Source organism: Schistocerca nitens, chromosome 2 (genome assembly GCF_023898315.1).
Source record: "Schistocerca nitens isolate TAMUIC-IGC-003100 chromosome 2, iqSchNite1.1, whole genome shotgun sequence".
NCBI lineage: Eukaryota > Metazoa > Arthropoda > Insecta > Orthoptera > Acrididae > Schistocerca > Schistocerca nitens.
The window spans coordinates 118,769,494-118,783,178 of record NC_064615.1 but is presented as its reverse complement, the minus strand read 5'-3'; the positions used below and the strand labels follow the sequence as shown (position 1 = coordinate 118,783,178).

The 13,685-nt window shown below is 37.6% G+C and overlaps 1 protein-coding gene across 5 annotated transcripts in view; it reads left to right on the top strand.

Annotated features, from left to right (window-relative positions):
* LOC126235797 (leucine-rich repeat protein SHOC-2-like) overlaps positions 1–13,685 on the top strand; it is a 122,564-nt gene that overhangs the window by 48,486 nt on the left and 60,393 nt on the right. For 3 of the 5 annotated variants that reach the window (XR_007544813.1, XM_049944613.1, XM_049944614.1), the window contains exons 2-4: positions 298–795; positions 907–1,036; positions 6,508–6,639. Coding sequence is in view for 4 of the 5 variants with exons in the window: in XM_049944613.1 (XP_049800570.1) it covers positions 305–795; positions 907–1,036; positions 6,508–6,639 (753 nt within the window). In the remaining variant the exon portion in view is untranslated. Of the gene's footprint in view, positions 1–297; positions 796–906; positions 1,037–6,507; positions 6,640–7,215; positions 7,348–13,685 lie in introns of those variants that run through there. The other 2 variants (XM_049944617.1, XM_049944616.1) reach the window with 2 other exon arrangements.

Below are 13,685 nucleotides of genomic sequence, written 5' to 3'. Positions count from 1 at the left end.
TCCTAATCTAATTCCCTTAGCATCACCTGATTTAATTAGACTACATTCCATTATCCTCTTTTTGCTTTTGTCATCTTATATCCATCTTAAAAGACACTGTCCATTCCATTCAATTGCTTTTCCAGGTCCTTTGCTGTCTCTGACAGAATTACATTGTCATTGGTAAACCTCAAAGTTTTCATTTCCTACATATTTAATTTACCTCTGACTGTTTATCTACAGCCTGCTATCACAATCAACAGCATCAATATAATCAATATTACTGCATTTACAGCATTAATTTATCTTCTTTTTCAGGTATTAAATGGCAACATTACTTGAATTTATTCGAGAACAATGTGTTCTTGCAGTTTTAGAAAGTGCACAGTCAAAAGAGCGCCCATGGATCAAACTGAACAGTTTTGAGCTTACAAGACTACCAGAGAGGCTTTTTGGTATAAAAAATATAGTGGGGCTATTCCTTAATGATAATAAATTAAATACATTACCAACAGAACTACTTCAGCTTCAAACTTTGGAATATTTAGCAGTGGACAACAACAATTTATCAAAATTGCCATCACCCCTAAATAATCTGACAAATATTGTTTTTCTCAACCTAAGCTATAATCCCATGAAGCATCTTACAGCAGAGATAGGGAATCTGAAGAACCTTGAAGTCTTGTGGATTAACCACATGGGCCTGGTAGCTTTGCCACCAGAAATAAGAAATCTTCAAATGTTAAACACTCTTGGAATAAGAGGGAATCTTCTGATGCAGCTACCAGAAGAGATTGGCTACTTAGGTTCACTTAGGTAGTTAGCAGTGTCGAACTGCATCATTCAAATAATTCATTTCTTGAAAAAAACTATACAGTGAATATGGAATGGGTTTTGCTAACAGTGTTTGTATTGTATTTTTTATAGGTGGCTCACTGTTGAAAATAATCAAGTATCTGAAGTTCCAGAAAGTTTTAGCCAGCTGGAAAATCTCATTCATTTCAATATAAGTAAAAACAACATCCACAAAATTCCTACAGTGATAGCAGAGATGAAGGTTTGAGCATGATTAACAACAGTGATATTTTGATTATTAATGTTGTATTATTACGATAGTTCCAATAATGACAAATCAGAGTGCTTTTATTTTGTTTGAATAATAACTGTGAGAATCTTCACTCATTGTCCTTTATCATGTTTGCAAGAGGTGTACTAAAAATGATCTTTGGAGCAAATAAATAAACAAAATATGACATTTGTTTCATACTGAGAAGGACTGTGAAGCATGAATGTCATGACTGAAAAGATGCATTGTGAGGTAGTTGTTAATATCACCACTTGTGTAAAAAGATTATGACATGAGTATCTTGGAGGTACTCCACATGCCCACTCTAACATTCTCTTTTTAAATACTTTTTTTGATAGCAGTGAATTGTCTCAGAAGATGGTTCCAAAACACATCAGTGTATCAAATTAGTCAAAGTGGGCCAGTTTTAGATATTGACGCCTCCAACTTTGGCTATTACCCAGATGGAAATTGATGCTGAGCTATGCGTTTTCAAGGTTTGGAGGTTATGGTGTTCCCAGTTCAGCCCATTACCTTTGTAGTCATGTCAGTTGTTTAAAACAGCCATTTTCATAACAAAATTGTGAAAGATTTTTCTTTCCTGTTCTATATATCTTTGACGGTGCTGAATACTAATTTCATGTTTGCGGCCTTGTAGATCAGCACTACAATGAAAATGAAAACTAAAAAAAAGAACCTTAAAATTTTGCACTTTTTTCAGTTTTTCGCTTATATCTCAAAAACACCTGTTTTTGAAGGTGACTATTCTGTACAAAATTAAAGTAGATAAAATTTCCTACAAAATGCACTAGTCAGGTTTGATTTCTTGATGAGCAATATAGTCACTGAAAAGCAGCAATTTTTGGGCCCTTCCTTGAAAATGTTGTAATGCCCACTACCACCTCCTACAACTAGAAAAATATACATGTTATCAACAAAAACTCCTATGCCACATGAAAGTCCAGTAAATTTCCTACTAGAGACATCTGTAACATTTAATATTCTCAGAGGCAGGGAGGCAGCAGAAGGAAAACTACAAAAGATGTCTTCTGCACTTTATAGCCAAACAGTACCAGTCTGTCTCTCATTGGTATTACATTTTCAGTGTATTACACTTAAAAGAGTTTGTGTAGAAGGAACTGATGGGAAAACATGGTTGGCATAAAATTAACAAATTATATTTACAACATATTAGGTACTGTACACGACACAAAACAGAAAGAGAAATATCGAATCTGTATGTAGCAATGTATATATTTCACAAAATAAATGAATGTTGAGCCCAGGATTGGTTCATTACCTTGAGTAGGTTGTCCATCTGGGAAATAAAGAAGGAATTTAGTGATAGAATATGGATACAAAAGACATGTTATTTGTATAGGGACCTATCAGTGTATGAAGAAATACCTGTCTTAGTGTAATGCAGTTTTTTCACTCATCTCCATTTGGCTGTTGGTGGTCCAGGCAATGTTTCTTGGCCATTAGAAGGTCCAGGTAAGATATAAGCTGAAGATGCCTCACAGGAATGAGAGGTTTCAGTGTGGTAATGGGAGCCATCCTGTATTTTGTCAGCTACCATCCCCACTGCTCTGCATCCAAGTAGTTTCCAATCCACTTCTGCACCTGATGGAAAATTCTGAAGGTGTGTTGTTGAGTTGCAGTACAGTAAGAGATGTGGAAGTCATGTTTTCTGTTGCTTTGTAGGTTGTTGTCACACATTGCTTATACCTAGTTTGATGGGTGTTGTCATAATATATCAATGAGAAAAATCCATTTTTGAAAGTATAATGTAATTGGATGGATAAAAAATATATGTACCAAGTGGCAGCAGGAGAACACACATGTGAAGGGTATTGAAATTTGAAAACTTTCATAGCCACTGGCTCATTCTTCTGGCACAAGGGTCAAAGGGGAAGGAAGATGAGTGAAGGAAAAGTACTGGTGAGGTTTAGGAAAAGGGATAGCCACCTACACCCACACAGTTTCTCAGAACACCGCAGGTGGGAACTGACATTACATGGCCTTTGTTCTCACCACCCACCCGACCATAATCTGAATTAATTTCTTCAATCTTGGCACTTCTTCACAGTAACTATTCCTTTCTTCACTCTCTTTCATTTTCTGACCCGTTTCTTTTTCACCACTTCCTTCCCACCTCTGTCACATACAATGCACTTAGCTTTTCATTCTTATCAACATGTGTATGATGTTTTGGCAGTAATCTCTGTCTTGCGTATTATCCTATCTTCAACCCTTAAACTCTCAGGTTTTCAAATATCATCTTATGCAGTCCAGAGCAATCAGTCTTTTTTTCTCATTCCATCCTGTAAGTCTCCTCTAACCTGGATTTTTTTTGTGGCTTTTCCTAAACCTCACCAGTCCTTTTCCTTCACCCCTCTTCTTTCCCCTTCAACCCCTCTCCGAAAGCTTTCAAATTTCAGTACCTTTCGTATGTGTGCTCTCCTGCCACTCACTTGGTGAGCAGATTTTTTTATCTATCCAGTTACATTACATTTTCTCTATTGTTAACATTTATCATTCAATTGAACAATGGAAAATCCAGGATGGAATATAAAAATACTATGGAAAGGAAAATTGCTACTCATCGTATAGCAGAGACGCTGCTGGAAATAGGTACAAGAAAAAGACTGTCATAAATAAAGCTTTCGGCCAGTAAGACCTTTGTCAAAAATATATCACACACACACACACACACACACACACATGCGCAAATGATACGCACACACATGACTGCAGTCTCAGGCAAGAGAAACCACACTGCAAGCAGCAGCACTAGAGTGCATAATGGGAGTGGTGACTGGGTCGGGGTAAGAAGGAGGTTGGGGCAGGGATGGGGAGGGATAGTAGGCTAGGAGTGGCAGATAGTGAAGTGCTGCAGGTTAAACATATGGCAGGGGAGAGGTGGGGAGAGGTAGCGGAAAAGGAGAGAAGTAAAAAAACTGGGTGCGATGGTGGAATGAGGGCTGTGTAGTGGTGGAATGGGAACAGGGAAGGGGCTAGATGGGTGAGGACAGTGACTAAAGAAGGTTGAGGCCAGGAGGGTTACGGGAACATAGGATGAATTGCAGAGAGAATACCCACCTGCGCAATTCAGAAAAGCTGGTGTCGGTGGGAAGGACCCATATGGCACGTGCTGTGAAGCAGTCACTGAAATGAGGGATGTCATTTTTGGTAGCATGCTCAGCAACAGGGATCTTCCACAACCTGACTCTTTACCTGGACCTGCAATACATCCTATGTTCTCATAACCCTCCTGGCCTCAACCTTCATTAGTCACTGTCCTCACCCATCCAGCCTCTTCCCTGTTCCCATTCCAGCACTACACAGCCCTCATTCCACCATCACACCCAGTCTTTTTACTTCTCTGGGTGGAGGTAACCAACTAACTAATGTCACTGTCTGCCACCCCTACCATACCCCTCCCCCTCCCCACCTCAGCCTCTTCCTTATCCCCATCCAGTCATCACTCCCATCGTGCACTGGTGCTGCTGCTCGCAGTGTTGTTTTAATTGCCGTCGTGTGTGTGAGTTGTGTGTGTGTGTGTGTGTGTGTGTGTGTGTGTTGTGTGTTGTCTATTTTTGACAAAGGCCTTACTGACTGAGAGATTTATTTGTGACAGTCTTTTTGTTGTGCTTATGTGGAACTCAGAATCTCAACTAAATGATGGGTAGCAACTTTCCTTTTCATAATATTGATATCATTCTAGAATTTTTTTCAGTTGAAGAACAGCAACAACTCATTGTCCAGCTTGGACCTTCCATAACACTTGACTCTTCTAATAGCCAAGAAACATTGCTGGGCTCCCAACAGCTAAATGAAGATGAGTGAAAAAACTGAGGTTGTTTCACCTGTACAAGTGTTTCTTCATATCTCGTTACGTTCATGTTCAACTTAGATGTCTTTTGTATCTATATTCTATCACTAAATGCCTTCTTTCTTTTCCTGATGGACAACCTACTCAAAGTGATGACCCAATCTTCGGCTGAACATTCATTTATTTCGTGACACACATACATTACTGTATACAGATTCCATATTCATCTTTCTATTCTATGTCATATACCTAATAAGTTGTAAATATAATTTTTTAATATTTCTGTCAAACAGGTTTTCCTATCAGTTCATTTAAAACAACATCTTTTAAGTGTAATATACAGAAAGTTTAGTGCCGATGAGAGATGGACAGGTGGGGGAGGTTTCACTTGGCTGTAAGGCACATAAAACATTTTTCGTAGTTTTTGCTCTGCTCCTTGAGAATTTTGAATATTGCAGATGTCTCCTATGGTATATTTAATGTACTTTCTTGTGGTGTAGGGTTTTTTGTTGATAACGTGTATATTTTTCTAGTTGTTGGGGGTGATGGTGCATTCAAGTGCTGATACCACTTATCATAAAATCAGACCTGACTAGTACTCAATCTGAAACTGATGCTTATAAATAGCCTCATACAACACAGTCACCAACATGTTTCACAAGTGTAAATCGACTTGCAAATTGCCGAAGTGGTGTCAAATCAAAAGACTTGCGCCCGGCGAACAGTCTACCCAAAGGAAGGCCCTAGTGACATGACAAGTGTAGAGAACGGTTAGTGAGAAACTAGTTACTGGTAGTAAGAAATTGTCAGTCTGGTGTGCTAAAGTGTGCAAGATGAGACAGGTGGATCGTGAGTCATTGGTTCTCCTGTCTCAATACTAGTAATCCTTAAGTCTGTAGCCATTAATTAGCCACAGAGTATGCACTAGTCTTATGCTTTTTTTATAGGTTTTAAGCTGTTTCAGTTTGTCTTATGATTAATCTTACATACCATAGTCACCTTTAAATAAATCAAAACAGCTAGAACAAGAGGGCATGAGTCATGGTCGGATAGCTCAGTTGATAGAGCACTTGCTTGCGAAAGGCAAAGGTCCGAGATTTGAGTCCCAGTCTGGCACACCAGTTTTAATCTGCCAGGAAGATTCAGATCAGCACACACTCTGCTGCATAGTGAAAATTCATTCTGGAGACAATCCTCTGGTCTATGGCTAAGATATGATTCCACAACATCCATTCTTCCAGGAGCGTTAGTCCCACTAGTTATGCAGGAGAACTTCTGTGAAGGTCAGAAGGTAGGAGATGAGGCGATGGTGGAAGTAAAGATATGTGGGTGGGTTGTGAGTCATGTTTGGATAACTCAGTTGGTAGAGCACTTGTCCAAGAAAGGTAAGGTTCCAGGTTAGAGCCCTGGTCTGCCACACAGTTTTAATCTGTCAGGAGGTTTGAAATCAGCACACACTCTACTGCAGAGTGAAAACGCATTCTAGTAGCTAGAACAATACTTTTCTTCCTTCTTCTGCTTTTATTTCTTTAAGGAAATGATATGTTTCTTCTCATTTATTATTGTCCCTTATGTACAAACCTAATTTCTCATATACATAGTGCTTCAGTGATATTTTATTTTTCAGTTTCTGCAGTACTGCTACTTGAGAGATAATTTTATTGAAGAAATTCCTGTAGAGTTCATGAAAAATGTGAAACATATCAAAAAGCTAGATGTGACAGGAAACCCTCTTTCTTCACTTCCTTCAGAAATAGAGGTAAACTACTCAAATGATTATTTTTATATGTTTGTGAAACTCTTTATAACACTGTCATATTTTCAGCTAACATCATCAGTGAAAACACAGCCTATGCTGCAGAAAACGTTTAAAACACTGGAAAATCCCTTTACTGTAGTGATGTTTGCCTGTTTCCATAGCATTTTTCCATGTGAATTATGTCCTGGGATAATATTTCATCTAGCTCTGTCATATCCTTGCATTCACGTGCTGAAAAATGTTTGTGAAAGACTTTAAATGTTAAATGTTCATTAACATGATACAAGACCAAATGACACTGTCCATGTTCACTCAGTAAGAAATGAAACTTGAATACTCTCACACCTGTGATTTATTCATTGTAGCCATCAGTATGAACTAAAGTGACTGTATTTGATAAAAATAAATCAATGTCTTAAGGCTTCCAGCCCAGTATGTCTGTTTTTTAGATCCATGGTTATTCCACAAAATTTGGCAATAACAACCACTAAATAAGGTATCAGTTAGTAGATTCATTTAGTGTCATCATCAATATTGATCTAATGCTTCACAAATTCTGATCTCATTCTCATGTAGGAGCCTATGAGGATGTGGCGCTGATGAAATCGACACCAACATCGATGCATCCATCTTTGAACTAAGCTAAGATTATCTTTGGCCTCTTCTGCCATGTCCAGTTCTTTGTGAGCTTTGTTTGTGATTGGGTGAATAAATGAACTACTGCTAAATGGGGGTTGTTTGGTGTAACTAACCCGAATCTCCTCCTCAAGGACAAGGAGAAAATTTCTCAGTCTGGCACAGAGATCATTCTCTTGAAATAGTATTTAGCACACAGAATGTTGTGCCATGCCTTATTGTGATCCCAATGTGATGATTTCCTGGTTAATTTTGAGTGTAAGGAAATGTTACACTGCTTAACTATATCTCTTTTGTACAGGTTGGTACAGTAGAATTTAATTTCCTTATATAAATGTTTTATTCCACCTTTGAGCATATTTACATGCAATTTGTGTCATCAGTATTAACACAATAATAATAATATAAACTTGGACAAATGTTATTAACTACAGAATAATAATCCAATATGGATACAATACATATTTATGCAAATATCAATAACAACAAAAAGTTTCCTGACGGATCAATTACAAAATAAATGGACTACATATTTCAATGAATGGCAAATAAATAATCAAACAGATAATTAACAATAAGTACATGAAACAGTAATAAAATAGTTGAACAGTGTGGCATATGTACAGTTTGCAGTTAATTTATTGTTCATTTTCATAAGGAAAGTGGGTCATTTGTCACATACTCAAGGAACTAATAAACTGAAAATCATGACACTTCAGCAGTCGGTAATATTATCACAATTTTTGGAAATAATGTAATTTGATTCCACATTACAACATAATTGTGATGAAATCCCCATATTTTATTTGCATATTTAATTACACAATAAATAGCCGTTTTGCACAGGCACTATTGAAAACATAAAAGTCATACATAAATAGAGAAACCTGGGTGGATTGCAAACAGAAAGTTGAACACTGGTGTTTTTGAGTTTACTTTCTTCTTCAAAACACTCATAATAGCAAGGAGATAATATTTCAAAACTTGGTCTTCAAGAAGCCTCATCAGCAGCCCAATACCAAAACTTACCACAAACTCAAAGCCATAGTCTTTTAGTTTTCCTTCCTATGGGGATATAATCAAATTATCTTCAGCATGTAAAGAATAATCGTTTACATAGACCTAAAAGAAATCAACATATTATTGAAATCCAATTTTTAACCTGTTATGCATGTAGTGACAAGCTTAATTAAAATGATGTCACCTGGGCATTATTTTTGCTCTTGCACAGACGTGATATTTTGGATCTTCATCTGGAATCTTTTCAGGGATCTTCTGGCGTACTAAGCTTTTGAACACCCCTGAAAAGTGTTCTCCCACACTTCTTCTGAAGAAGTGGAATTATTGGGTAGATTTCTCCGGTTCTCATTAGTAGTCCATTGTTATTGTTTGGAAATGGCATTTGTAGTACAAGGAGGGTTCAAATGGTTCAAATGGCTCTGAGCACTATGGGACTCAACTGCTGTGGTCATAAGTCCCCTAGAACTTAGAACTACTTAAACCTAACTAACCTAAGGACAGCACACAACACCCAGCCATCATGAGGCAGAGAAAATCCCTGACCCCGCCGGGAATCGAACCCTGGAACCCGGGCGTGGGACAAGGAGGGAGAATGTTACTGTGTTTCTGAGGTGTCTCCCTGTGAATTATTTACTTTCCTTACATGTCATGGCGGGCTAGTTACTTGCTTGATGTTATGATATACCCAAAGCAGATCACTTAAATAATCTGTATGTATATCTGCTCTTTCTTAACAAGTGTTGATTTTCAATATTTGTTCCTGTGGTCCAACTTGTCTATTAGAAGATAGGTGACTTATGTAACTATTAAACAATGCTATTGACACATAGATTTCAGTGAAAATGTCCAGTATATTAAAAAAAAAAGATTTTACATTTAACTGATGTAGTGTTTATGTCATAGAGGCTCAGTGAATAGTTGCGTAAAAATAGTCTCACCCATATGACTTTTATAATTTTACAATAATACTTTAAATGATATGTTGTTATTACAGAAGCATTATTTGTAAAATTACAGATAAAATTTAATCATTTATTGAAATTATGCTCATGATAAATTACAGGATTACATAACAAATTTCTCCTGCAAATAGTTTTATACATTGTAATAACAAATCATGTGAAATCACACATAGTTATGATTGACAATGATAATTTTAATTAATTCTTGAAGTGCTGTTAATTTATGGCATGCAGTGAAATGCTAACATTAATTTGCAATATTCATAGAAGAGATGTGTTTTACAAGATAGTGACTTCTGCTGTGAGGAAGTTCAAGGTCTGACTGTTAATGCTTACATATTGACATAACAAAAATATTATTATTATCAAATAATGAATAATGAAGCCAATTGTGAGCTAGAAAGTTACTTAAATATGAAATATGTAGGAAACTAGAATTTTAATACTAATAGATATATGAATGAACAAAATTAACTTCTATACATAATGAGTAAGTGCTGTACGCAGCATATGTATTGTCATCTATGTGGTTGATGTGATGGGTGACATTTAGTACTGAGATCTGTGATTAATGTGGTATCAGAGTGTTCAAAATGTGTTGCCCCATTCTGCCATGTTACAGTGTGATCTCTCAGACTTTCTCGGAGTGATTGATTAATGGTGTGTTTCCTAGGTCATTAGCAACCACATAATCAGCAGCCCATAAGCATTATATCTACTGAAATTATACAAATTCTTTTCAGATACTACATTATTGTCAGATCTTTTATAAGCCAAAACATTTAGGTAATAGAGATCATCTCCACTCTCCACATTCAAGGTGAAGTTAATCTAAGAAATGGTGATAGCTACGTAGTGCTACTTTACTTTGCAGTCATACAGCTAATCTTTCATCCTTATAGCAGTGCCAGTAGGCCAATATTAGTTCCACACCTATTGTCTAAAATTCTCCAAAACATCAGTTATTCGTGGCAACAGTGGCAAAGATCGTAGCGGTGCAAATGACTATTTATATAATTCTTCTTTGTATTTGAAATAGCTGAGTCACAATCAAAATGTCACATGTATGTGGAGTAGTCTTATTCCCAATAATCTCCCTTGTTTCCAATGTTTTTATTTTTGCATTTTTGTTTAAATACTGATTTCATGTTGGAGCTCATGAAAATGTTTTTCTCAGATACATTAGTAAATGTTCCAGTTTTCTCAATAAATGACTCATCAAAAAGTATATTGTGACATTAATCTCATTCACTAGGACTCAGTACATATCCTTCTTTGTATATCATTGATAGTCTTATGTATTCTGTGTGAAGCAGGGTGTTGGAGTGGGAGAGTTTTGGTGGTAGAACTGTCCATTCTGGAGTTGATAATAGATTTTCCAGCTTTCTTTTGATACTCTTCATCAAATACATTTAAAATATTGCATTTGGACTAGCCAACAGGTGTTCCATCTTCTTACAATATGCTGCTGTATCCATAACTATTAAGGGATTTCCCTTATCTATTCTTGCAATTGTAATGGATGTATTTCTCCTGAATACAACAAGCGCTTTCCTCGCAAGGCTGACATGTTGTTTTGTGTGATTCTGCTTTCTGCTGGATTCTTACTATGTCCAGTTTCCCATTCTTGCAATTGTAATGGATGTATTTCTCCCGAATTCAACAAGCGCTTTCCTCACAAGGCTGACATGTTGTTTTGTGTGATTTTGCTTTCTGCTGAATTCTTACTATGTCCAGCTTTACTTCCTTCATCTGAACCTCAAGAAGAGAAAACAAAGACATTTCAGGCACTTGCAGTTAACTCTGTGGATATTTTCTTAAGTGGAATAGTGAAGTTAAAGTCTTAGCTTGGCATTGAAATCGTTCCTCAGGTAAGTAGTTCATCACCCCTCAGGTAAGTGGTTCATCACCAGCTAGCTGTCTTATAATGGAAATAACATCTTCATACACTCATGAACATTCTCTTCTAGTTCTCTTTTTGCTTAATCTACATCTACATATCTACTCTGAAATTCACAATTAAATGCCTGGCAGACTATTTCTCTACCATTCCCCTTTCGAATACTGCACTGCAAAAATGAACATTTCAACCTTCCATGCAAGATTTAATTTCTCTTATTTTATTACGATGATCCTTTCTCCCTGTGCAGGCTGGCATCAACAAAATATACTGGTCTGCAGAACTTATAGACAAAAGTAATGATGTATCACTCCCAAGTAACATAACTTAATGAATCTTGGACCATACACATAAAGTACAGAAGGTAACTGAAAGAAATATGCAATGAGATCAACACAAATGACACTTTAAGACAGTAAATATGCCAAAGTCACTGTGATTCATGGTGGTTCCCTGGATATTACAAAATGCAGGATGTGGTTCTTAATAGGTGTGTGATCACTATGGATGGCAATGCATACTCTGCAACATGCACCCATGCTAGCCACAAGGTAGGTAAGGAGTTCTTGCGATAGGGCATTCTTGTCCTCCACCATTGGGTATGACAGTTGTTGGAGGATTGTCGGTGCATGTGGATGTGCTACACAGTACATCCCTCCCCCACACATCCAGCATGTGCTCGATGGGATTTAAGTCAGGAAAACGGGCAGACCAGTCCTTTTGCCAAACATCCTTTCATTCCCACCTGTGCTGTTTGATGCTGTTGTGCTGTGTCATCTCCAAAATGAAGTCTGGGCTGAATGCACCCCTGAAAAGCTGCACAGAAGGAAAGTGTAGTTTCATAATGCCACTGACCAGTGGGTGTACTGTGTTCAAAGATTTGGGGGTCAAGACACCCATGCAGCATTATGTCTTCCAACAAGATAACATTGGACTATCAAAACAATCATGTTCAACAATGCTGGATTTACCCTCATGTGGTGACAGGTGGGAACAATGAAAGCATCCAGGAACTTTGACAAACATGATCGTTTTAGTGGTCCAGGTGTCACAGTGTGGTGAGGGATAATGTTGCTGGTGCACACTGACCTCCAAATCTTTGAACATGGTACATTCACTGGTCAACATAATTGTGACACTGTGAAACAGTTAGTTAGGAACCCCACTCAAGATACAAATATATTAGACCCATTGGCAACAAATAGACCTGACCTCTTTGAGTATGTCCACATCAAAATTGGTATCAGCTACTATGACACAGTTGTGGCAACAATGATTACCAAAGTACAAAGGACAACTAAACCAAGCAGAAAGGTATGTATGTTCAGTAAACTAGATAAAAAACCTCTGTATGGACAACTTTTCAGAGACGGTTGTGGGACTCAGCTGTTCAGTACAGAATGTCAAATCAAACACCTTTCAGCTCTCTAATTTCCAAACTGTTATTTTATTTGGCTGCCAGTTTCAGCAATTTACTACGCCATCTTCAGGCTCCTGTGTTCAGACAACAATGGTAACAGTATGAAATAGTAGATAACAAAAAGGAGGGTGGGGAAAGTCTTACATACAGTGTCAATATGTAATAAAATAACAGTACAAAACTGTACAGGAAGTTACATCAAAGTCACAAATAAATTAAGGAATAAAATAAGAGAACGGCTGCTTGGGTCGAGTGCGGGGGCTCATATTGGTGTGGTTCCTGTTGATTCTCTCAGTAGGTGGGACTATACCAGGCATGGCCTACATCTCAACAGGAAAGGGAAGGGGAAACTGGCTGGGGTAATAGCAGGAAATTTAAGGGGGGGAGGCACTGCCATGAATGGTAAAATACCAGTGGTTACAGGTGTTGGAGCAGCATCTTTTTTAGGATAGGTAAGACAGAAAGATGTCAAGTTCTACGAGAGGTCAGGACTGAAACAAATCTTCAGTTTAGGAAAGAAATTAAACAGCACAATTGTAGCACATTGATCGCCAATCACAGCTGTCAATTGTAAATTTTCACCAATCACCAGAAATTTTATCTCCACCAAGTTGTATCTCAGTCCTAGCTAATTGCATTGATGAATTAAAGTCACCCAACCCAGTTGACATAATCTGCCTCTCTGAACACCATGTGACCACTGGTATAGGAACTAGGCCTAAGCACAATGAGAAACTCAAACAGGAGAGTACTGCAAATGTTAGAATAAGGAAAGGTTCTCATAAAAGTATACCGTATTTACTCGAATCTAAGCCGCACTCGAATCTAAGCCGCACCTGAAAAATGAGACTCGAAATAAAGGAAAAAAAAATTTCCCGAATCTAAGCCGCACCTGAAATCTGAGACTCGAAATTCAAGGGGAGAGAAAAGTTTTAGGCCGCACCTCCAAATCGAAACAAAGTTGGTCCATTATAATATGAGACACAATTTAGGTCGAATGAAAGACGATACAGCTACAGTAGTTTGGTTCGAGTCATAAGCTTAGCAGTTAAGCTTTACCAGGTAGCCATTGCTATGCGTCAGGCACTCCGTCCGTATTTATACGGGT